At 39.6% G+C, this 25,881-nt stretch overlaps 1 protein-coding gene across 2 annotated transcripts in view; it reads left to right on the forward strand.

Moving 5' to 3' along the window:
- The window catches only part of LOC124148737 (lachesin-like), a 62,107-nt gene extending 40,367 nt beyond the window's left edge, over positions 1-21,740 (forward strand). For both annotated transcript variants that reach the window (XM_048403098.1, XM_046519995.2), the window contains exons 2-8: positions 6,258-6,367; positions 12,133-12,337; positions 14,786-14,962; positions 15,631-15,759; positions 18,165-18,452; positions 19,253-19,444; positions 19,746-21,740. In XM_048403098.1, coding sequence (XP_048259055.1) covers positions 6,287-6,367; positions 12,133-12,337; positions 14,786-14,962; positions 15,631-15,759; positions 18,165-18,452; positions 19,253-19,444; positions 19,746-19,828 — 1,155 coding nt within the window. In that variant the 5' untranslated portion in view covers positions 6,258-6,286 and the 3' untranslated portion in view covers positions 19,829-21,740. The remainder of the gene's footprint in view (positions 1-6,257; positions 6,368-12,132; positions 12,338-14,785; positions 14,963-15,630; positions 15,760-18,164; positions 18,453-19,252; positions 19,445-19,745) is intronic.
- The last annotated feature ends 4,141 nt before the right edge of the window (positions 21,741-25,881 follow it).

Here is a 25,881-nt window from a genome sequence, read left to right on the forward strand (position 1 = left end):
CGAGAAGTACAGGTTGCTAGGGGCAGCACAGGTTGCTGGGGGCATGTTCCAGCACGGAATACCAACGACATTCTAGTTCCTAATCAAATTCATACTAATAAACTATTTAACACTGACATTTGTGTAAAGTTCCGTTTCTTCATGGACGTGGCGATTGCACTTCTATTGTATGTTATATTAACTAAAGTGTAATGTATTAATAAAATATTAGTTTTCAAAATGAACAGTTTGATCAATTAGGCGAAAACGAATTAACCTATAGCTTAATGTATTTGCAGTGAAATACTAACTTGTACACTGTATCTTGACATGATTTATTTAAAGGAACATTGATATTTAATTGAAACCAGTAACAGTTAATTTCAAAATTAAAATTGTGGATGAAAAAGAACAGATTCAGAAATGACAAATTACTTAACTGTTGACATAAATATTCATCGACAGCAAAACATTTTCTCTAGATAATAGGTATATTGATTTATACGATGCTATATAATATCAGCCACATTAGGAGGATATAGTAGTGATATATGGCACCTGCCGTGGCATAATATGCAGGTTAGATAAGAGCGACATAATTATGATCATAAGAAATCTCTACTACCAGAGTTCTTTGTACGATTCTGACTATATCATAAGCACTGTATCTGAATCATTTTATTTTCAAATAGTGACTTGTTTCAGATGGTTTAAGAGCCACGGTTTTCCATCAACGACCCACTGATATGGCTGCTATAGCTTCAGAGAACGAATTGCCAATCGATTGAGAATGGCCTCAGTCACTGTGATTCGCGCATAACAACATTTGAATTTCGACTCATCGATTCGTGTCCGTCTGTTGGCGTTTTCATGTCAAATTGCTGTTGGTCATGGTATCATATTAAAATGCAATGGACCTCAAGAGACGCCCAGGTTATATCACATATTTTGAGCACATGAACTATGAAGTACATCGCAACTGCGGACACTCGCGCCATTGTGATAGGAAATCGTGTTTGGGGTGTCGACAGCATCCAGTTCTTATGCTGTATTTTGAGCGTTGGATACGCCCTATATAAATTTACATTAAAGTTGTTCATACTCGTAACTGGGGCGTATCATACGCCCTATGTTGATTGAAATTAGTATCGTGGATACTCGTAGATTGGTCGTAGGATACGCCCTGTATTAATTTCTTGAGTAATGTGGATATTCGTACCAGGAGCCAAGGTCAGGCCAAGTGTCAAATCACATCGGTTGGCTAGGGCTGTAGGGGAGTATCTTCAGATAAGACATCATCATTTGGTGACGGACCTTGGGTTTAAGACTCACCAAGATAAGATAACATCAGACTACTAGATACTCGTAATTCGGGTGGGGGAGTCATCCGGACAAGACTACATCACATCACAAGATATACCCGCTGTGTGCTCCATTTAGAGTTGATGGTACCGATACCTGTGGTCTTATCTTAAATCTCCTTAACTTTGAAACCCAACACAAGCATGTGACACGATAGGATTGTATGACTTTTCATTTCGTTTTTTTTTAAAAAAAATTCAAATCAAAATCACAAGATATACCCGCTGTGTGCTCCATTTAGAGTTGATGGTACCGATACCTGTGGTCTTATCTTAAATCTCCTTAACTTTGAAACCCAACACAAGCATGTGACACGATAGGATTGTATGACTTTTCATTTCGTTTTTTTAATTTCTTTTTATAGGTTTAATGTTTCCATTTTCTTCCAACTTGGATCGACCTTTATCAAAGGCCATGGCAGAATGATGGTAGTGACGAAAACTGATTACTTTCTTCATTTCTTGCTATTCATATTGCGATATCTTTATTTTGGATTGATATCAATTAAAGAAGTAGCTGAACTGATAATACTCGTTACGATGGCTTATGTACTACACATTGTGTGTGGACATTATAGTGAAGAAGTTGGATCAGTCTGCCCTGCCTTTGGGAGATCCCATTATGTGTCTGAGTTTTATTTCAGATGCTGCAAACATTCTCACTATGATCTTTTAATTCAATTTTGACAACCCCATTTCAATTGAAATTCACGATTACACGATTTTCGCGAACCACATTTATCATGTGATATTTATCATCGTTTCTTTCACAAGAACACCAAACGTTTAAAGATACTGTGTTGACAGAGGAAACGTTTAAGTATACGAAACAAATATTAACGCTGAAACCATGAACATCACGTTTTGAAGAAGATACACCCACAAGTCTCCTTCCAAACAGACATATGAAATCATATTACAGCGTTGATGGCATGCAAATGCCTGATAAAACCTCTGTTTTATTACATTGGTGTTTTATTGAAAGAACACGTGTTGGTGTCACCACCAGCGTTTTAACTGGCGTCAAATAAGAGCAATAAGAGATAGTTTGCACAGATTAAGCTCTAAATATGTTCTGTCACAACGTTTCCGGGGAATATTTATGAGTCTGGTTATCTGCAATCGACTAGTGAGAGCAATTGTTAATGAACTTTACATCCCATTATTATCAATCACGAGCAGTTCTTTCATCGCCGGCTATTGATTTCTGATGCAGAATGTGCAAGAGTTAAACCTATTACAAGGATGGGGATGGAAGCATTGTCAAAACAGGACTTTGAAACATCCTGGAATGCCGGGCGGCTATATCCTTCAGCTATATATCAAATAAGCTTTACAGAAAATGAAAACTCGTTCTGAATGTTTTAGAGCCCTGTTAGTTAGAATGGTTCATTTAGTGGAGTATAAAAGAAAGGCGTTATCGACCCAAGACCTATGCCATATACAAACGTGTCATTTGAACTGACAATGGTGCCGTGATGTAACGTTGCTTCCATACCACTGACTCCCTATAGTTTGATGTTTATTAAACCCAATATCTGATATGGAGCTAATTTAGTACGCAGCCTGAACGGCTTGGCGCGTCTTTACATTCCTGAGGGAAAAATGAAAGATTTACCATCGATAGATGAATGTACTATTCTAGAATTCCCTAATTTCTCTCCAGATTACATCAGAGGATAAATCACATAAGTAAGCATTTGCTGAAAAGGGGATTAAATATTCGATGCACACATATAACATAGGCATGCACTTAATGTAATTGCATCCGCATGCTTTTAAATGATACATGCATACGCATTAAATTAACAACCAACAGCTTTGCCAGTATCGCTGCCACAACCCAAACTACTATAACCTTCAGTAATATCTGGTACTGCCTACTACAATTGCAGTCAATACTACCATAACTTTTACTTCCATAGTTGTGTTAATGAATACATCCAGTGCTGCCTCAAAGAACCTTATCCACTACTTCTGCCACTACCTCTATCCATACTACTACCAGAAGCACTGCAACAAACTATGATTCATCGATACTTACTTACCGTGGTCAAAGTCCTCTTCCAATTATAAGGGGCACCAGACCCCATAACTGATGCAATCATTGTTGCTCGTCGAGAAATTATTTGAATATTCCAATTACTTCTGGCGGTCGATGTTAGATTAACGCGGACGTTGTGTATAATCGAAATGACGTGTGTAATTTTGAACATATTTATTCATCCTGTGATTCATCGGAAGGACATGGGAGCAAATGTAATGAAAATAAAAGAACCGCATGACCCTCTTCACGACAATTGAATTTTGCAAATGTCGAAATACCCAAACTAACTGAACCTGAAAACGAAAACAGCCAGGTCGTCATACATGATTTTTTTTTCTTCAGCTCAATCACACAAAGAACAAGTAAAGCTCCTTTGTATCATATTCGGCCTTAAAAAAATATTGGGAGAATGGGCGGCCGAGTGTTGAAGGCACTGCTATTTGCTGAGCAAACATCCTTTAGTCGTGAGTGATCGTGAGTTCGAATCCCAGATTAGTCCCAATAATGATCCTTGGTTTGTCAGCACCATCCACGTCTCATAACGTGTGACGCTTTGATTTTTCTTACATATTTTATATACACTGTGATATAACTGTACTGTTCTGTGCAACGTTAAACCCAACTAACGTATTAGTGCCCTATTAATAAGTTTCTTCTGACATTAAGAACCTTTGGTTTTTCGTTCAATTGTGAACATCTTGTTCTACATTTCAAAGCTTTGCTTCACAAAATGTCAGATGATTGTGCAACCACATTCGTAAGCATAAAATCGCATTGTTTAGTTCTTAATCATATATATATATATTAAAATAATAAAGTCCACGTTAGTCCATCATCTTCTTCATATCAGTTTCAGACATAGTACTTTCGCTGTCTCATGACAGCTCTTCAGTTACACTGAGACAGCGAAAGTATATATATATATATATATATATATATATATATATATATATATATATATATATATATATATATTATTTACCACTAAGTTAACATCGCAGTAAGTTCACTTTAAAACTCAGAAGTAGTTAGTTGAAGGTATATATATATATATATATATTATTTACCACTAAGTTGAAGGTATATATATATATATATATATTATTTACCACTAAGTTAACATCGCAGTGAGTTCACTTTAAAACTCAGAAGTAGTTAGTTGAAGGTTAAGTTAGATTTCAAGTACTTTCTTACCAATAACCTTTGCGTTGTGTTAAGGTAATTCCATACATTTACGTAAGTTTGATATTTCAAGACTTGACGTAAATGATTTTGAGAAGTAGACTGAAGATCCCCCCAGTATACGCAAGTCAGGGAACTGGACATAATCAATACTAGGATTAAATAGCTGTAGTTGTTTTAAATACCCATGGTGACGTCACAGAGTAATTACATTTTACCACCAGTTCAGTCAAGAAAAGTGAGTGAAATCCCTACGCCTGTAACCGTTTCAGTTTTTATGTCCCTCGGTATGTAACGACCGTAAATCGAAATGATGTGTGTAATTTTGAACATATTTATTCATCCAGTGATTCATCGGAAGGACATGGGAGCAAATGTAATGAAAATAAAAGAACCGCATGACCCTCTTCACGACAATTGAATTTTGCAAATGTCGAAATACCCAAACTAACTGAACCTGAAAACGAAAACAGCCAGGTCGTCATACATGATTTTTTTTTCTTCAGCTCAATCACACAAAGAACAAGTAAAGCTCATTTGTAACATATTCGGCCTTAAAAAAATATTGGGAGAATGGGCGGCCGAGTGTTGAAGGCACTGCTATTTGCTGAGCAAACATCCTTTAGTCGTGAGTGATCGTGAGTTCGAATCCCAGATTAGTCCCAATAATGATCCTTGGTTTGTCAGCTCCAACCCGGTCTCATAACATGTGACGCTTTGATTTTTCGCACATATTTTATACACACTGTGATATAACTGTACTGTTCTGTGCAACGTTAAACCCAACTAACGTATTAATACCCTATCAATAAGTTTCTTCTGACATTAAGAACCTTTGGTTTTTCGTTCAATTGTGAACATCTTGTTCTACATTTCAAAGCTTTGCTTCACAAAATGTCAGATGATTGTGCAACCACATTCGTAAGCATAAAATCGCATTGTTTAGTTCTTAATCATATATATATATATTAAAATAATAAAGTCCACGTTAGTCCATCATCTTCTTCATATCAGTTTCAGACATAGTACTTTCGCTGTCTCATGACAGCTCTTCAGTTACACTGAGACAGCGAAAGTATATATATGTATATATATATTATTTACCACTAAGTTAACATCGCAGTGAGTTCACTTTAAAACTCAGAAGTAGTTAGTTGAAGGTTAAGTTAGATTTCAAGTACTTTCTTACCAATAACCTTTGCGTTGTGTTAAGGTAATTCCATACATTTACGTAAGTTTGATATTTCAAGACTTGACGTAAATGATTTTGAGAAGTAGACTGAAGATCCCCCCAGTATACACAAGTCAGGGAACTGGACATATTCAATACTAGGATTAAATAGCGCTTAGTTGTTTTAAATACCCATGGTGACGTCACAGAGTAATTACATTTTACCACCAGTTCAGTCAAGAAAAATGAGTGAAATCCCTACGCCTGTAACCGTTTCAGTTTTTATGTCCCTCGGTATGTAACGACCGTAAATTATGTGGTTCAATATCTCAGGATCGTGACAGACTAACTCCACATTACACAACTCGTGAAATTGAAGTGTCATTTCTGTAATACTTGGGTAAAAACTATTTAAGTGTTCGACGTCTTTAAACGGACCATCAATCACCTACGTTAAGCAGCATAGTGTATAAAGGATGAAGATGATGATTGAAAGATGTGTTGCTTGTCCTTTCAGATACACTGTCATTCGAGCCTGCCTTCGACATGCCCGTAGTGAACGTGACTATAAACGAGGGGGAAACCGCCATATTGCCTTGCTCCGTCAGCTACCTCGGAGACTACGAGGTAAGGGAGCATCGTCTGGCACCAGCCTCTGCAGCTTACTCAGGGGACAGAGCTTTTTTAAAAAAAAATATTAAGGTGTTTATTCACTTACTGCCAAACGTTTTATCTTCCATTAATGGTAAATAGGGCGTGGGCGCTGAATGGTATACACGTTGGGCAGAGTTGTCGCCCTTAGACGCGCCAGGATTTTTACGCCTTTGTTTGATTCCGAGATTTCCCCCGATTATGATCAATACTCTGTCAGCTCAATAACCGTATGGCTTCACCAAAGTGGTAAACATCCGCAACCAACGTCGCTTTGGGTGTTCTTCTCCCATGAGTGAGTGAGTGAATGAGTATTGTTTTTACGCCGCTTTTTGCAATATTCCAAAAATATCACGGCGGGGGAAACCAGAAATGGGCTTAACACATTGTACCCATATGGGGAATCGAACCCGGGTCTTCTGCGTGACGAGCGAACGCTTTAACCACTAGGCTACCCCATCGCCCCTCTCCTCCCATGAAGTGAGCATGTTCATTGCAACACAGTCATACATTCACTATTGGGCAGGTGCGGTGGAAAAGCCTTGTGTTTAAAATGTTTGCTGGTCAAGTTGAAGGCCCCAGTTTGGTTACCATTTTGGTACAATAAAAGCCCAATTTTTTTCCCAAACCCTAAAATATATTGGTAAATAACCCACAACCTGATCAGTATCACCTGTCAACGAATTCCTATCGTTTGCAATAACTAGTGAAATCTTGATATCAGTCAGTACCTATACCCATCTTAATAACCAAAACAGATCGTTTGCAATACCACGAGTCACCTTAATTACCAACACAGATCGTTTCCAAAACTCTGATTCATCGTAATAATCAACGCAGATCGTTTTAAATACCCTGATTCATCTTAATAACCAACAGGGATCGTTTTCAATACAAAGAGACATCTTAATAGCCAAGCTTTTAGAAGCACGATACATCATGACGTTGCTGTTGTCAAGGGAAGGTTATGTTGCTTTTTGGACAAATGACACACATATACTCTTCTAAAAAAGAAACTTTGTAATTTTTTACTGCGTTCAATTAAATGTACATACTTCATTTCATTTGATTGCCACAAGGATGAAACTTAGCATGGTGATAGTCACATGCCCTGTAGACATAAAGGCAATACTAATTGTCGTGGGGGGGGGGGGGTTATCAGGTCAGTACCTGGAGTGACCACCGCGTGTATTTTTCACTGCTCTACACCGCCTTGACTTGACTCAGGCTGAATAAGTGAACGGATGATTCTGTACTGTAGACTTCTCCTCCATTCTTCCTACAACGCATTGGGCAGTTGTGTCAGTGTCTGTGGCGCATGTTGACGATGACATACACGTCTATTATGTTCATCAAAAAGTGCTCTATCGGGTTCTGATCCCGAGATCTTGAAGGGCATGGCAAGACATTGATGTCTGGCTTATGAAGTAAGTCAACAGTGACACGAGCTGTGTGTGTTGTAGCGTCCTCATGCTGATGCAACTCCTACTGCCGGTTGATAATCGGAAGAAGGAGACGTTGAAGATTTTGGTCGATGTACCGATGTACTGTCAGATTCCCCTGAACCACCACCAACTCAGATCTCCTTGTGTAGGATTTGGCTCCCCACACCATTACACTTCCGCCAAATCTGTCGATATATCGAACGCAGTTCGGTTCAAAATTTTCATTTTCATCGACGTCGCTGTTTTCCATCATGGCGTTGGAGACGTGATTCCTCATTGAAACCAGTCTCGCCGCCAGCTTCTCTGTGCCCATGCATGTACGACATTGCTCTGTGTCGTACGTTGTCGTCGATACAAACGTCTCAATACAGGGACACATACCGGTCTTACGGATCTAAATCCCGCCTGTCGCAGACGGCTCCTGATTGTTTGGTCCAATACCCTCCTCAAACCAGGCACATGTCCTCTAGTCTCGGTGGCAGTAACATGTTCATGACCCAGGCGACAGACCCGGATGTAGCGATCTTGTGCAGGGGTGGTGACTCTTGATCTACGTATTCTCGGACGATCCCATAAACGAGATATGGTGCTCTGGAGTACGTCGAAATGACGTGCAACTGCAGACTTGGACTAGCCCGCTTCATGACGTCCTGGTGTTACGATTGGCAGCATTCAAATAAGTCGACAAGCGTATTACAAAATGTTGAACGTCGTTTGACCTTTTATAGTCATTGTCACTGCACATGATTGTCCTAACTTGCACGTGCATTCTGCTTTTAATTGACTTTCCGTGACATCGTAAAGTGGGGGCACGAGTGGCCCAGTCGTCTAAGGCGCCGCGATTCGCTGTGCAGAGTTGCGTCCCTTTTGCGCCCCGATTATGTTTCTAGGTTTGTCAGCACCATACCCGTGCTCGTGGGTTACACCGACGTGCTAAACGTCTGAGACCTGCATCACTTCGGGCTTTCCTCCCACATTAAGCTGACACGCCGCGACATAACTGCAATACTGTCAAAAGCGGCGTTAAACCCAACTCACTCATTCACTGTCTTAAAGTAATTGCTGTATAAAGCTACAAACGGATCGTTTGTACACTGTGCTAGTTAACGAATATGAGATTAACATCGTTCAGTCAAAAATATTGCATTTAGAATGAAAGTTTCATTAATAAACAAAATCAACATTCTCATTATCTTCTTTGCGTTTTTGTTGTTGAAGTCACGCGACACTAAACGAGACCTAAACGTACATGACATTTCCTTATTTCGACTGCACACTATGATATGAAAACTATATTAAAACCTGTATGCTCGATTTTTCAATTACAATGCAACGCCAAGAGAGTCTTTTGTCAGAGCATTAGGAATCCAAATACTGAAACAGCGTAGACAGCATTACAAATGGACAGATGTTATCCATTATTCATGATTGAATTTGAAACATTAGAAGATGTTCTTACGTTACGAATATGATACGGTTTCAGGTTCAAATATTGACCATTTTCTGAAACAATACTCCATTCGTTACTGATCGAAATTCCTAAAAGCATCATCTTTACGTAAGTAGAATATAAGAAAACCAGGTGTAAAACGTAAAATAATATAGTATAGTAGGTTCCCATGTGATATACAGCTCAGCAATATACGTTGTTTGAAAGGTGCCGATAAAGCATTTTTAACCTGTATTTTAAGATTCTAATGTATACAAAATAAATATCTACACTCCCTTTAAACCATACAATTTAGTATTTACACACTAACGTAATGATTTGTATTTCTTTTTCACACAGGATTACCTGAAATTATCAGTGAAACAGTTTTAATAGGAGGTAATTACCCAATTTGGACACACTTAGAACATGAATCGGTAATTCTTTGCCTTTACTGTAAATCATAGATCACTAGGCTTACGATGAATGTTTGAGACAACTACATAACCATATATTTATATACATGTGAGGCATTTGAAACACCAAGATGTCTGCTAACGTTGTTCTGCCACTACGCTAAGCTAAATGGTCAACGTTCTCCTGGGATGACATTGTACAATTTGTCGACAACGGTATCTACAATATCAGATGTTTTGAATTTGTGAATGCGTGAGTGAGTGAGTGCGTGCGTGAGAGTGCGTGAGTGAGCAAAGTGCGTGAGAGTGCGTGAGTGAATGAGCGAGTGCGTGAGAGTGCGTGCGTGAGTGAGTGAGTGCGTGCGTGAGAGTGCGTGAGTGAGTGAGTGAGTGACTGACTGACTAACTGACTAATTGAGTCTAACTAACTAACTAACTGAGTCTCACTAACTGACTAACTAACTAACTGAGTCAAACTAACTAAGTAACTGACTTAGTCTAACTAACTGAGTCTAACTAACAGAGTATTACTAACTAACTGACTAAGTCTAACTAACTAACTAACTAACTGAGTCTAACTAACTAACTAACTAACTAACTGACTGACCATATATTATATATATATATACATGTGAGGCATTTGAAACACCAAGGTGTCTGCTAACGTTCTTCTGCCACTACGCTAAGCTAAATGGTCAACGTTCTCCTGGGATGACATTGTACAATTTGTCGACAACGGCATCTACAATATCAGATGTTTTGAATTTGTGAATGCGTGAGTGAGTGACTGCGTGCGTGAGTGAATGAGCGAGTGCGTGAGAGTGCGTGCGTGAGGGAGTGAGTGCGTGCGTGAGTGAGTGACTGACTGACTGACTAACTGACTAATTGAGTCTAACTAACTAACTAACTGAGTCTCACTAACTAAGTACGGACTTAGTCTAACTAACTGAGTCTAACCAACAGAGTATTACTAACTAACTAACTGACTAAGTCTAACTAACTAACTAACTAACTAACTAACTAACTGACTGACCATATATTACATATATATATACATGTGAGGCATTTGAAACACCAAGATGTCTGCTAACGTTGTTCTGCCACTACGCTAAGCTAAACGGTCAACGTTCTCCTGGGATGACATTGTACAATTTGTCGACAACGGTATCTACAATATCAGATGTTTTGAATTTGTGAACAAGAAACGCCAATAACAATAACATTTTGAAAGTCTCACACTGAACGTGTCGTTTCACACATCCAGTCATTTTGTTAATCCAATTTGTGTCAGCTCGTGTCACATTCATTGGTGGCGTACGTCGTTTTTGCTCAACTGAGCCATCGTGATGACTGGCAGGTGTTGTTTGCCAGGACTTGGGTCATCTTTATTGATGTTGGATATCGTGTTGAGTAGTACGTGTTTTGTGCTATTGACATTAATGCATTACAGCATTCAGTAACAAACAGTGCGTGCGTGCGTGCGTGAGTGCGTGAGTGCGTGAGTGCGTGAGTGAGTGAGTGAGTGAGTGAGTGCCTGCCCGATTGATTTCCTGCCCGAGTGAATGCCTGCCCGTGTGAGTGAGTGAGTGAGTGAGTGAGTGAGTGAGCGCCTGAGTGGGTTTTACGCCCTTTTGAACAGTATCCCCGATATATATCACAGCGTTTCAGCTTGATATGGGGGAAAAGCCCGAAGTGACGCAGGTCTCAGGCGTTTATCACTTTGGTGGGATCCACAAGCACGGGTATGGTGCTGACAAGCCAAGAAACATAACCGGGGCGAACCGGGATTCGAGCCAACGATCATTGGTTTCCTACGTGCCCAACGAACGCAGTTCTGCAAAGGGAATTGTGTCGAGTCGGACGACGAGCCGGGCCATCCGTGCTCCTAAACGTACATGAAAGGCAAGAAATGAATTGTTCATTTATAAGCAGAATAAGTGATGGGGGAAAGTGTTTAACATCGTACTTATTTGATTTATACAGTGAAGTGCTGTTTGTACTAGTCCGGACTAATGCCGGTTTTTTAGTGTTAGCCCCACTGTGATACCATGCCACAGTAGAAAAACTAACTAACTAACTGAGTCTAACTAACTAACCAACTGAGTCTAACTAACTAACTAACTAACTGACTGACTGACTGACTGACTGACTGACTGACTGACTGACTGACTGACTGACTGACTGACTGACTGACTGACTGACTGACTGACTGACTGACTGACTGACTGACTGACTAACTGACTAACTAACTAACTGAGTCTAACTAACTAAGTAACTAAGTCTGCCCATACGTAGTAAAAAGGGCACTTACTCTCTTCCAGGAGAGTCATATGGCATTAACACCTTCCCGTCATAGCTACCATATAAACAAAGCTCCATTTGCAAGGTAACAGCGTCGCCGTGTTTACGTGCTTCACAGAGAGTACTGTTGTAAGTGGAGTCATGTTTCAGGTTGTCTGGACTGATCAATGGTCAACGCTGCTGACATACGAGGACAGGCGTATCATTGATGACAGGAGATTAAGCATTGAGCGACCCTTTACAAAGGACTGGAATCTCCACATACGGAACACGAAGAGGAATGACCAAGGAACGTATAACTGCCAAGTGAATACCACCCCAGTCAAAATAAAAACGGTCATGCTTACAGTTGATGGTAAGCAAGATTTGTTATGGCTTTTAAAGTCTGCTTGTTGTTTAATATAGATTTGAAAGATGTGGATGATGACTCAAATTACACCCTCAATTAACAATTGTAACACAGTGATTGAAGTGGACATATTCTTTACATGTACAGTGCACACTTTTGTTGTTTATCGCGTAACATGATGTCACATGACTTGATAAAAGATGTCTGAGGTCGAATATATGGATATTACGAAGATGGATATAACGAACTAAATTTAGTGGTCCCTTTGAGTTCGTTATAACCGTAGTTTACTGTATTTTCATTCTTTTTGTCCTTCATCCGGTGAACTAATGGCCTTTACTCAAAAGTGTATTCTTATATATAATTGTGTGATTATTCTAGAAACACTTAACCAAATACCAATATGAGTGTTTTTGACAGACTCGTTTGCTAAAAGTCTGGTTATTTTTAAATTCCTGAAATGAATTTTACAAAAGTTTGAACCAAATACAGATAAATAAGACTGGACGGGGGCCAAGTTGCAATCCTATCAAATTTGATAATGTTGGTTGGATATCATCCCTTAAGAGCGTGTCTAATATATTTGTAAAGAAAAAAATATTTTTTTACCTTACCTTTAAATAATTGAACGTGTATGCATACAGCTCAGTTAATGTTACTGAATAAATAACCATTTGATCTTTCAAGTAGCCATGAAGATTTTCCGAAGTGGTATAACTTGATATTTGATAACGACCACGTTGACAGGAATAAGAAAATGCCGAATATAATATATAACTTTACATAGCTCACGAAAACCACAAACAACAATGATTTATTTGGTTTTTTTAGATTTGACAAGAAAGCTAATCACCGCTTTATACTCCAACCACTCAATACATACTGTTTTTCGGGCGTGTTATCCCATACAATGATTACATGTTCAGGGAAACAAAGCGAGCAATCTTTACATTTTCGCCTTTACAAGCTAATGCTGATACAGGATCGATACTCCAACCTACACAGCAGAGCATCTGCTGAGGATGGAAGGAAATTAAGATGCTGCATTCGATTGTCCGTTCAATACTTTCATGAAAGAATATGAAACAGATGCGCCCCGATAATTAAATACACATCGGAGGTATTTACATAGTAGATTTAATCCAAGTTGATCCCTCCTGAGTCGTATAAATGGCTGTAACGACAAGTGATAGGCCTTAATGTCCCCTATTACGACAATTGCCTCGTGGGCCGCAAGGCAGACACTACTCCAACAGAGAACGTGGGGTTTCATCAGCGTAAACTGGCTATAAACCTACGGCTGAATACATATATATACTAACACCTTGCAGTGCACGGTACTGCATGTAACTGATGCCCAGAAAGAAATGTAATTTGTAATCAGACATGACGTCATGTTCATCGATCGACATTGGTGATATGAACTAAGGGGTCTACTGACTCGATGAGGATGAAGATTTCAGAGAAGTTAGAGGACCAATATGTGATTAACTACGTGTCACATTCATGTCCTCCGAGCAGCACCCATACGCGATGCGTCATGCGCAATACGCAATACAGAATGATGAGACTAACACACATGAAGATGGAGTCTTTCTTTTAATTTACTTATGGCAGCTAATCTCAAATATGATGACACAGTTATGTACGGTTTGTCCATAATCCTTTTGAAGCAATTAAAAGGCCCTGTGAAAAAGGCATCGTCGCCATATTAACAATTAAAAGGATCATTTAATTGAAATCTTTGTACTTGTACATGTAGGGACGGTTTCTGTTTGTACGGGCAAATCAAGTTTTTTTCGAACACCTGGTGTCACAACTGATACGTACTTGTGCAAGTTCCTGTTCCTTCCGCCTTGTGTGACGCTTTTCACCTCTTGCCTCATATATAATTTAGATACGAAAAGAAATATTATTTTGGTGTTGGACGTCATACATAATAGGCTGGGGACCAACCATTTGATATTGTGTGGGACCGCTTTTTTGTATGGAGGCTTGATATTTCTTCACATACAGCTGCAAAACCATATATGTATTTTTAATTACAACTGTGAACCTAAACATCTTGTAAAAATGTATTTTTGGAGGCAGACAATTATTTTTAAGTAGCTTAAAGCATAGTTATTTTTAGGGATTTTCAATAATGTTCCACTTCACACTGGGGCAAAAAGGCCTCTTGTAATGTAAACAGACCACCAGTTAATTCGCCGTGCTTCTTGAACGCCAACTACTACTGACATTATCGACCTATGCATCCATGTATTGCACGATATGACCATGACGCGTTGAGAGACTCTTTGAGGTTGGACTAATAGACATGAATTAACCTAACTGATTGAAAAAATGTCTTACAATGGACAAGGACACGAATATAATTATCCCCTTCCCTTACATGACATGATACCAAACATATGTTCACACTCGTTTCGTTCATGTTGTTTGCCATGCCAACAGTGCCCGCAAAGATCCTGCAGGAGTATTCCTCTGAGGACATGACGGTAAAGGAAGGGGAGACAGTCACGCTACAATGCAACGTCAGTGGTATCCCTATGCCAAATGTAACGTGGACAAGATATACAATACATCGTGATGATGCACAGAAAAAGACCGATCTCTGTCCGGGAACTTACAGTAAGTTTACATAGCAAAATACGTTTCTTTAGCAATACTCCTGCTTTTTCAAGTCTGTTTATAATATAATTTGATCAGGGAAACCAGTGACTGAAAACATGAGCAATGGAAAGTTGACATACAATCAGCCAGGTCCGTGAGGGTTAACACCAGATCCATTTTAGTCGACGCTTGCGTAGCAAAAAAAACCCATTTTACTCTCTTTAAATTCAAAGCAACTTGTTTATAAATATATTCACAACTTTGAGTTTTCACAGGCGTTTGGATTGGGAATATATTGATCTAGGAATTGCTTGACTGGGTGTCAACGGTGGTACACGATAGGCTCCCCCATACCCGGACAACCAGTATCATCACTATTTGATTCCATGTGTCATGCATATTTTATGATTCAGTTGAGGTCTCTCCCCCAATCGATGACATCTGAACGAACTTTCATAGACTTGCATGTCATATTCCTGACTAATTTCTTAAAATAGTGTAACAAATCTCAAAACGTTCACTGATTTTCAAGCAGTTGAATCTTGAATTGTAATTGGGGATCTAGGGAGACAAATGAAATTCAAAGATGGCATGCACATTGTGGTTCGCTGGTGTCATTTTCAATGAAATATGCATCATTGTAAATTGGAGAGTTCCTTTCCACTTATACATGTTTTTCTTTTCAGACATTGGAGAACACCGCGAAATTTTGATGATACAGAATGCTAGTCGAGAGTGCTGGGGGATCTACAAATGTACAGCTTTCAATGGCGTCCCACCGGCGGACAACAGAGAGATCGGAGTCATTGTTGAATGTGAATATGAAACAAATCCTTTTGCAAAATCAAATTTTAAACCTAACAAGAAAGCCCATTTCTTCACAATCAACCGAATCTTGAATGTCAGATATACCTGCATGTTAAAACACTCAATTGTGTCTTTATAGTTATGTGGCTGTATTGGTATAATGTTATATTATATTATGTAAAATTCAAATTGTAAACGTTGTTTACGACTGGATGACTTTAACTTTCCAATAGTCATTTCCCCCATTATGTCGATATATCTGTGACATGATATTTCAGAAAGTTTCCTACTTTGCTCCTGCGTTTCTTCAGGTGAACACTTCACTTGCCTCTGCATGTGTTTGTGGCAGGAACCACCGGGAGGACAGGATAGGCTCATCACTAATTGATAGTCATTTATAAGCACATGCTTACGATAAATCGAAATCGCACAAGGATTCTTCTTGGAGCAGATATTTCTTATGATTATGGACATTTTTTCTCCGCTTTATATACATAACTAATAATACCAGTGCAATGATCTTGAATTGGATGTTAAACCCAATTCACCCCACCTCACCTACTAATATAACTAAGTAAGCAATTTGGCCGTTTGAGTATAATGTAATATTAGTTTATGAAAATGAATATTTTATGAAATACTACATAATATAAGCTCTGTAGTAACTATATAATACATTCTTGAATACTATATAACTGAGTTAGAGAATTTCTGGATGTAAACTTCTTTTTTATCAGGAACATATCACCTGATGAAGGAGTAAGTATATATTCCGAAACGTTATGTTCCCCATAATAAAGAAGATGTAATCCATAAATTCTCTTTCTTATGTGAACCGCCTCCGTGGTCTAGTGGTAGAGCGTCCGCCCGGAGAGCGGAAGGTCCGGGGTTCGATCCCCGGCCGCATCATACCAAAAGACGTTTAAATATGCTACTTGTTGATACCCTGTCTGGCGCTCGGCATTAAGGGGCTAAAACAAGGACTGGTCGGCTCGGAGTCAGTATACTGTGTCTGAGTGGGGTATTCATGTTAAACTGCGGCATGGTATCTCAGTGAGCTAGCACTATAAATCGACATCATTCCGGACTAGTACAAGCGGCCACACACACACACGTGCATGCGCATCGCTAATTTAGTGCAATAATCTTGGACGCGACGTTAAACCCAATTTCACCTCACCTCACTTTTTCCTTATGTGTACCGCTTCTAAATGCCATTCAAATAACTTATATATTTGAGATGTTACAGCTTTGATACTTTGATGCTTGGCTGTTAATTAATCGTTACGGGCATATATGTAACCATGGTTTGATTTCTAACTATGTTACAGTTCACGATAACTAGAGGGACTAAGGGAGTTCGAATCCCAGATTCATCCAAATTATGAACCTTGGTCTGTCAGTAGCCATACTCTTTTCCTTTGGTTTCACAAAAATATAAAAATAGAATTACAAAATGTTAAAGAGGTGTGCGAATTTGGTTTAAAGCCGCTTTGAACAATTTTTAAGTTATATCACGGGTGTAAGGATCATGAGAGAGCAAAGCCCCAAAGGGATGCAGTCTTGGCAGGCGTCACTTTGGTAAACCCGCGGGGACAGATATGGGGTTCATGTTCAAAGGGATGTCTAAGGGGAAATATGCTCCACGATCTGAGGGGCGGGCGGGTAGCCTAGTGGTTAAAGCGTTCGCTCGTCACGCCGAAGACCCGGGTTCGATTCCCGACATGGGTACGCCGTGTTATTGCTGGAATATTGCTAAAAGCGGCGTAAAACCATACTCACTCACTCACTCACTCCACGGTCTGATGCTGATTTTCTGCCTTTTTCGAGACATTCTAATTAATGCCATGTATCAAACTCAGATAATGCGTTAGTGTAATTAGAATTTTCTCCAAAGTTGGTATACCTTTTTTGACGCAATAAGCGCCCAGGGCGCTTTCAAAATTAGAAAAAGGGGGCTCTTATTAGAATAAAATTTGGTGAAAAAGAAACAGAGTTGAAAGAACGTAAATTTCGTGGTATATGGTGACAGCCTGAAATGATACAAAAGAAAAGTCTGTGTGTATTATACACGACATATATTTTCCAGAATTTAATTGCCCATAATTAAGGTGCATATAACCCACAAGTGCGTATTATACACGAATAACTAAGTCTTTTGTACATTGATCTTTTGGAAGGTGTCTAATTGGGATTGTTCACTAGCCAATATATTAACAAATATCTTGGGCGCTTATTGGAGCGAGGCGTTATTACGTCGAATACGGTACATAAATATAGGAGCACAAGAAACAGTTATTTGATGGACGTGAATCAAACTTGCCAGACCTGCTAATCAGTCGAGCATAGTCACCCTAGAAACATGTATCTCTCGATGTTACTTACATTGTCATTAATCTTGTCCTTCTTTCAGTTCCTCCCGAGGTGGTTCTTCCCAATAACAAGATCGGGCAATACCAAGAGAAAGAAACAATTCTTGAGTGCGTCGTTACCGCCAACCCACATGCTGTGAGTGTGTGGACTCGACACGGGTACAAGATCAACAACAGTGTCAAGTATAGGACCGACATCTACAGGGACGGAGAATACACCATCACTCTCAGCCTGAGGATTCGAACGTTGGAGGCGGATGACTTCGGAGTCTACGTGTGTGAGGCGGCTAACGTCCAGGGTACCAGTCAACAGCTTATGACACTTTACGGTGAGTGAATAAAATTGCAGTGGGGTTTAATTTATGAGTTAGATTATCTCCTAGTCATTTTTCTTAATTTTATTTCCTCCGTTAACGTGATGATATATTTTACAGGGAAAATATTTGAATATTTGAATAAGTGAGTATATTGGATTTTACCATAATGAACTCAGTGTTTGAGTTATCCTACGGCGTATCAGTAGAGGGAGTGAGTGAGTGAGTTGGGTTTAACGCCGCTTTTAACAGTATTCAAGTTATATCACGGCGTGTCAGCTTAATGTGGGAGGAAAGCCCGAAGTGATGCGGGTCTTAGACGTTTACCACTTCGGTGAAACCCACGAGCACGTGTATGGTGCAGATAAACCTAGAAACATAGTCGGGGCGAACCTGGGATTCGAACCCACAACCATAGGTTTCTGGCGTGCCCAAGAGACGCAACTCTGCACAGCGAATTGCGGCGCCTTAGACGACTGGGCCACCCGTGCTCCCTCGTATCAGTAGAATTGAAATCTGTAATTTATATTTACGTTTCTTTAAGCTGTGCTCCCCTAATAACACAGCGTCTTACATTTGGGGAGATTATGAGGGATGGTTCTCGATACATAAGCAACCCTTTTTCTGGTCATTATTTTTTTATCTTTCCCACTTTGATAAAGACCTGAAAGGGTTTAAGTTTTCAGACAAAATGGCGAATACTGTATCATGTCAGACTTCCTGAATGGTCAATTAAATTATATGGTTTGATTTAAAGTCGGCGAGGTTAACTGAACAAATACGGTTTTCATTTCTGTGCAATTTATTGCTTGTAGATTATGCTGAATATCGCAGTAAGGTTGAAGATGAACATAGCACAACTACCACCCTGGCCACTGTCAAGACAGACTGGATCTCCATACAGACGAGGTATCCCATCACTAGAAACAGGACCGGTTCTATACTCGTGATGGAGAGCGGTAGACATACTTCGAACAACAATGGTCCCAGGAATGGTGTTGTTTTGGGTACGTTTGTCACATATTTGCAGCATGGCTTAACACCGTACGTATTGCTATATAAAAATCGCAGTGATTTGAAATTATACATTTTTAATAGAAATATCAACAAATTTCATAGATGAATGTAGATGGCCATTTCATGTAAAATTTGTTTCAACACAATGAGATAAACGCTACGATTATGTTAATGTTAGTTTTTTATGAAATGCCAAACCTTGAACCGAACGTAACGTATTGATTGTTGAAATTAGTACCGTCAATGTTATTAATGCTTCACAGAGTACACATTTTCTCTTGTATTTTACAGAGACCGGCAACTTCGTGGGTTCAGGTGGAAACCGATTAACGCAATTCTTCTTTGTGATATGCATTGCTGCGTTTCATGTTTAATGAACCTTGAATGGTTCTGCGGCTATATCTCCAGAGCCTTACAACATTTCAAACCATGGCATATTTTGGAGAATTTCCAAGAGCTCCCAAGTGTAAAACGAGGCAATTGTTTTGAAAAAACTCCGAATCTCAATTCATACAGTTTCACACCAGCAGCTGCACTTCAAGATAGCTTTAGGGTGTGCTGATATTTGTACATATTTTCATCTTTCAGTTTAAACGCATGTTATATGCAAAGTTAATCAGTGTTTCAAGTTTGCTTCGGGGTCATCGATGTAATGGCTTCATTGATGAAGAAAACATATCGCCCATGCCGATGGCTAAATATGATGCTCAATTTGTTTTTACATTCAAGTGATTTTGTGATATACATTTTATCTTCGTGGTATTCTTCTACGGCCAACAGAATATCAAATAACGGAGGTGAGCTACAGGTGACAATTCACACTCATAGACATGCGTTGGAAACTTATTATTCATCAATTATAGAGGGCATCTTATATCAGGCAGAGTTCGACCTATAGGTGGTGGAAACAAAAACTATTTAGGAATTTAAATATTATGGTCTCTATGTTACACTGCTTGAATTAAGGATCAGTCACATGACCGCGACTGCGCGATCTGTAGGAAAGAGTAGATTGCTGTAGTGAGACGTTATACAAAGCTAGTCGTTTGTGATTTTGCCATCTTTGAACCAACTCTAATGGACGCGATGTAAAAAAATAATTTATAACTCTTTTTAGAGATCTGCATTTGATGCTTAAACTCACAATCTCGTATATATGCTTTCCATAACCATGTAATTAAAGAAATGTGTTTTAGTACCTATATAGTGAATGTATGTCTGTCCAGCACTCTACGATGTACATACACAATGTAAATACAAGTTTGCTTTTCATGTTGTAAGTGCTGGTTATCTGGATAAGTGGGCTTTACATACACCCCTTACTATATACCCATAATTTGTATTTGCATGTATTCAGATGGAGTGAAGGCATTAGGTATTGTTTCTGATAGATAGCATACTTTGACGAAGGTACAGGCATTTGCTATTTCTTTTACTGCCTATGCACTCATGGTACAAGTTGCAGGCATTTCGTGCTTTGACACAATCATTCTCACAAGGACACGGTATTATTTATCGTTCGTGAATTTAGAGTTTGTTCAGTTCCATGCTAAACTGTTTTACGTACAGGGATACCCAGTCCTATGGTATTTGAATTCATGTGGTTAAAGTATTCGACTATATTTTGGCATCATACGAAAGAAACCTATGACTTTAAGCAAACAACATACACCTCTTTTGAGCTGTTAAATACAGCGATGCAGATAACACCAGAAGTAAATATGTGAACGTTTCTTTTCGTGTTTGTTAACTGTACCCTCTCTTGCAATAAATATCTTTTTTAAAAGTTACATATCGTTATCAATCAATCATAAAGAAAATTGCACAGAATTCCTATCAGCGTTTTAATAATTTTTGAGTTGGTTGTTGGGTAGCCAAAGTGTTAATGTGATCACTCGTTATTCACAAGTCCGGGGTTCGATTCCAAAATTGGTAAACTCTTTGAAGACAATCCCTGGTTTGCCTCGTTGAGATATTGCTGCCACATTATTATTCTGAAAGCGACGTGAAGCCTCTCAGAAATATCAGTGAGATTGGTGCTGACATGTTTTGCTGCCTCATGTCAGAGAACATGTGCATATGATTGACTTGCAGTAAAAAAGGACGTTTAGAAGTCCGACGTGTCCTAATTTAAAGGCACACGCCACAACAAAATGTAGTTGATGGAAAACATGAATCTCACGACCATGTTGGCCACCTTTCAGCATTAATCGTTTGAATTATCTATTTAACTATATTTAATATTTGTTGATCTGTTGTGTCCGAATACAGTTGTTTATTACTCGAGTGTTTGTCATTTGTTGAAGTCTTGCCAAATGTGAAACAGTCTTACATATTCAAGACACCACTTGACACTTAAGTGGATAAAATGCGAACAAGACAAATTAGTAACCTTCTACCCTATTCAGCTTCTCGACGAAGTCACTTCTACAGAATCAGTACGCTTCAAGTGTCCTCGTCATTCGATTGGCAAAAATTCCTAAACACGAGTCCCCTGTCGATAGCTGTGAGAACTTTTCCATTTGCTCTTTTAGGTCAAATTCAGTAGGAATTTGTCGCCTTGCAGGAATTTCATTGTTGTTATCACCAATCGATCCCGTGCTTATTGGCTGATTATGGAAATGCGTATAGGGAGAGACACGCTTACCAGTTTTCCATAACCTCATATCATGCTTCGGGCCTGTGACCGTCCCTGCGGCGTCATTGACTACACAGAGGCTTGAAGCGGACAAATAGGTACATCATACACTTAAACTTTAATTCCCTGTTTAATCGATAGCTTTAATGTGTCGGTTAATGGAACCATCCTGTACAGGCCCGCGTGCGTCTCTCTGTTGGAGATATTGGCAGTGCTCTCAAACGGGCATGGGATATTTATTTATCGTTTATTATTGGTTCCTCTTGGAAAATATACACAGACTTTATTTCAAGTCAGATAAGCATTAGCGTTTGATATCCCCGTAAAGAGTCTCGAGTTTCTTAAGCGCTGAGTAGCAAATGATAGGAAAGTCAATGTTACTGTCGTACATTCGCATGGTCTTATACATATCAACTAAGAGATGAATAACATAGCACTGAATTGAAGATACAGTCGACTTTTATGTGCATATTGGAGTTAGATGACCCGGCAACGTGTTGGTTGGTTTGCACTAGAAATGTTGTCATGATATCAGAGTTAGATGACCCGGCAACGTGTTGGTTGGTTGGCACTAGAAATGTTGTCATGATATCAGAGTTAGATGACCCGGCAACGTGTTGGTTGGTTGGCACTAGAAATGTTGTCATGATATCAGAGATAGATGACCCGGCAACGTGTTGGTTGGTTGGCACTAGAAACGTTGTCAGGATATCAGAGTTAGATGACCCGGCAACGTGTTGGTTGGTTGGCACTAGAAACGTTGTCAGGATATCAGAGTTAGATGACCCGGCAACGTGTTGGTTGGTTGGCACTAGAAAGGTTGTCAGGATATCAGAGTTAGATGACCCGGCAACGCGTTGGTTGGTTGGCACTGGTGCTGTTGTCTTAACACCCATGTTAGATGACCCGGCAAATCGTTGGTTGGTTGGCACTAGATCTGTTGCCTTGATATCGGAGTTAGATGACCCGGCAACGTGTTGGTTGGTTGGCACTGGTACTGTTGTCTTGAGATCAGAGCTATATGACCCGGCAACGCGTTTGTTGGTTGGCACTAGATCTGTTGTCTTGAGACTAGAGCTATATGACCCGGCAACGTGTTGGTTAGTTGGCACTAGATCTGTTGTCTTGAAACTAGAGCTATATGACCCAGCAACTATTTGGTTAGTTGGCACTGGTGCTATGTCTTGACATCGGAGTTAGATGACTCGGCAACTATTTGGTTAGTTGGCACTGGTGCTATTGTCTTTACACCGAGGTGAGATGACCCGGCAACTTGTTTGTCTGTTGGCACTGGTACTGTTGTCTTAAGATCAGAGCTATATGACCCGGCAACGTGTTGGTTAGTTGGCACTAGATCAGTTGTCTTGCGACTAGAGCTACATAACCCAGCAACGTGTTGGTAAGTTGACACTGTTACTGTTGTCTTGACATCGGAGTTAGATGACTCGGCAACTATTTTGTTAGTTGGCGCTGGTGCTGTACATGTTGTCTTTACACCCAAGTTAGATGACCCGGCAACGTGTTGGTTTGTTGGCACTGGTACCTTTGTCATCAAATCGGAGCTATATGACCCAGCAACGTGTTGGTTGGTTGGCATTATATATTAGTTGTCTTGATATCGTGCAATATGACCCGGCAACGTGTTGGTTGGTTGGCACTGGTACCTTTGTCTTCAAATTGGAGCTATATGACCCAGCAACGTGTTGGTTGGTTGGTACTGGTACTGTTGTCTTGAGATCAGAGCTATATGACCCGGCAACGTGTTGGTTGGTTGGCACTAGATCTGTTGTCCTGTGATCAGAGCAATATGACCCGACAACCTGTTGGTTGGTTGCCACTGGTACTGTTGTCTTGAGATCGGAGCTACATGACCCGGCAACGTTTTGGTTAGTTGGCACTGGTTCTGTTGTCTTGTGATCAGAGCTATATGACCCAGCAACGTGTTGGTTAGTTGGCACTGGTGCTGTTGTTTTTACACCCACGTTAGATGACCCGGCAACTTGTTGGTTGGTTGGCACTAGATTGGTTGTCTTGATATCGGAGTTAGATGACCCGACAACGTGTTGGTTCGTTGACATTATATCGGTTGCCTTGATATCGGAATAAGATGACCCGGCAACGTGTTGGTTGGTTGGCACCGGTACTGTTACCTTGATGTCGGAGTGTTTTGGTTGGTACACGTAGGAACTGGTACCGTTGTACTACAGTGTGCCCGATATTCTCATATCAAATACAAAAAGTCGATACAATTGATGAACCTTTGTCACGATATAAATACTTGTTATACCTTGTTTAACTAACACAGTTATTGGACACTTAAAACTGTTGGAAAGTGTTTATATCTCGTTAGATCCCTTAAAACCACGAACATTGTTCATCTGAACGTTTTGTGTTCCACAAGATGTTTTGATGATAATGGGAAAAACAAAAATTGACATTTATGAAACAGAGATGTGTAATACCCCTTCCAATTATATCATATTCTTATTAAGTAGTTTAACATTTCTCTATTAATTTACCTCAGACAAGTTATTTCATAAGGTATCTGATATTACCATCAGAAATCAAGACTAGAAAAAAATGCATCTCACTGGAAACAATTTCCTTCTTTATAAAAATATTTTAATTAAAACTATTAAACCTATGTCAAAATGGGAATCACCTTATCAGCTTTTAGGCTTAGATTACATCTGGCCACATTTTGAAAGAGTATTGTGAAATAAGTGATATAAAAGTTGGAATGTTATAAAAATGAATAATGTAACTAATAAAACATATTAAATCATCCAAACATGTAAACACAAAGAATAAACAGACAATCAAATATCACATTTTGGTAAAACAGTCGTAATTACATATGTAGCCTGAGTCAGATCTCAAATGTCCACAAACGTACAGTTTCGCTCAATTAATTGAGTTTGAATCAAAATGTTTATTCAACAATGTAATAAACTGATAATTATGACTACATACAAAGGTCCTTGTAGAAAAGCCAATGTCTTGACTGTCTGTTTTGAGAAGGTTTCTTACCGACCTTAGCATTTTTAACGACTTGGGTCATATTTGCTGGGACTGCTAATGTGCTAGAGTCTGCTTCCCCTTTAAGCCGGACACTTAACATGTCTATCTTCCTTTACACACCAGGGGCGGTCGGGTAGCCTAGAGGTTAGGGATGAAGATGCTGGTAATTGAATTTCGCTGATTACAGTGTGAGCATGCATCCTGTTCAGGTCATTGTGCTCCGTCGAAAACGTTGGCATTGTATTCCTCTTAAAACATGGCGCTTTGTTTCTTTTGTGTTGCGGGCGGTCGGGTTGCCTAGTGGTTAAAGCGTTCGCTCGTCACGCCGAAGACCCGGGTTCGATTCCCGACATGTGTACAATGTGTGAAGCCCATTTCGGGTGTCCCCCGCCGTGATATTGCTGGAATATTGCTAAAAGCGGCGTAAAACCATACGCAATCACTCACTCACTCCTTTAAACACCACCATCAGTTACACCTCGCCCAGCGGAACTGCCTCAGGACCTGCACCACTTCAGACGTCACCCCACATTAACCTGACACGCCTTTTTATAACTGAAATACTGTTCAAAGCGATGTCTAACCCACTCACCTACTCATTCCAGTCATCAATAAAATACAGACCATCTAGTCTTCATGAAATCGCTTTCCAGCTTTCCAGCGATGTCATGTAACGATATATGAAACGTGAGTAAAATGATTGTGTTCATTGACTGGCATGATTTCGACACCGGCCACAAATCCTTCATGTGATTGCTTTCACTCTGT

Source organism: Haliotis rufescens, unplaced genomic scaffold (assembly GCF_023055435.1).
Source record: "Haliotis rufescens isolate VD_foot unplaced genomic scaffold, xgHalRufe1.0.p SCAF_3, whole genome shotgun sequence".
NCBI classification, from domain to species: domain Eukaryota; kingdom Metazoa; phylum Mollusca; class Gastropoda; order Lepetellida; family Haliotidae; genus Haliotis; species Haliotis rufescens.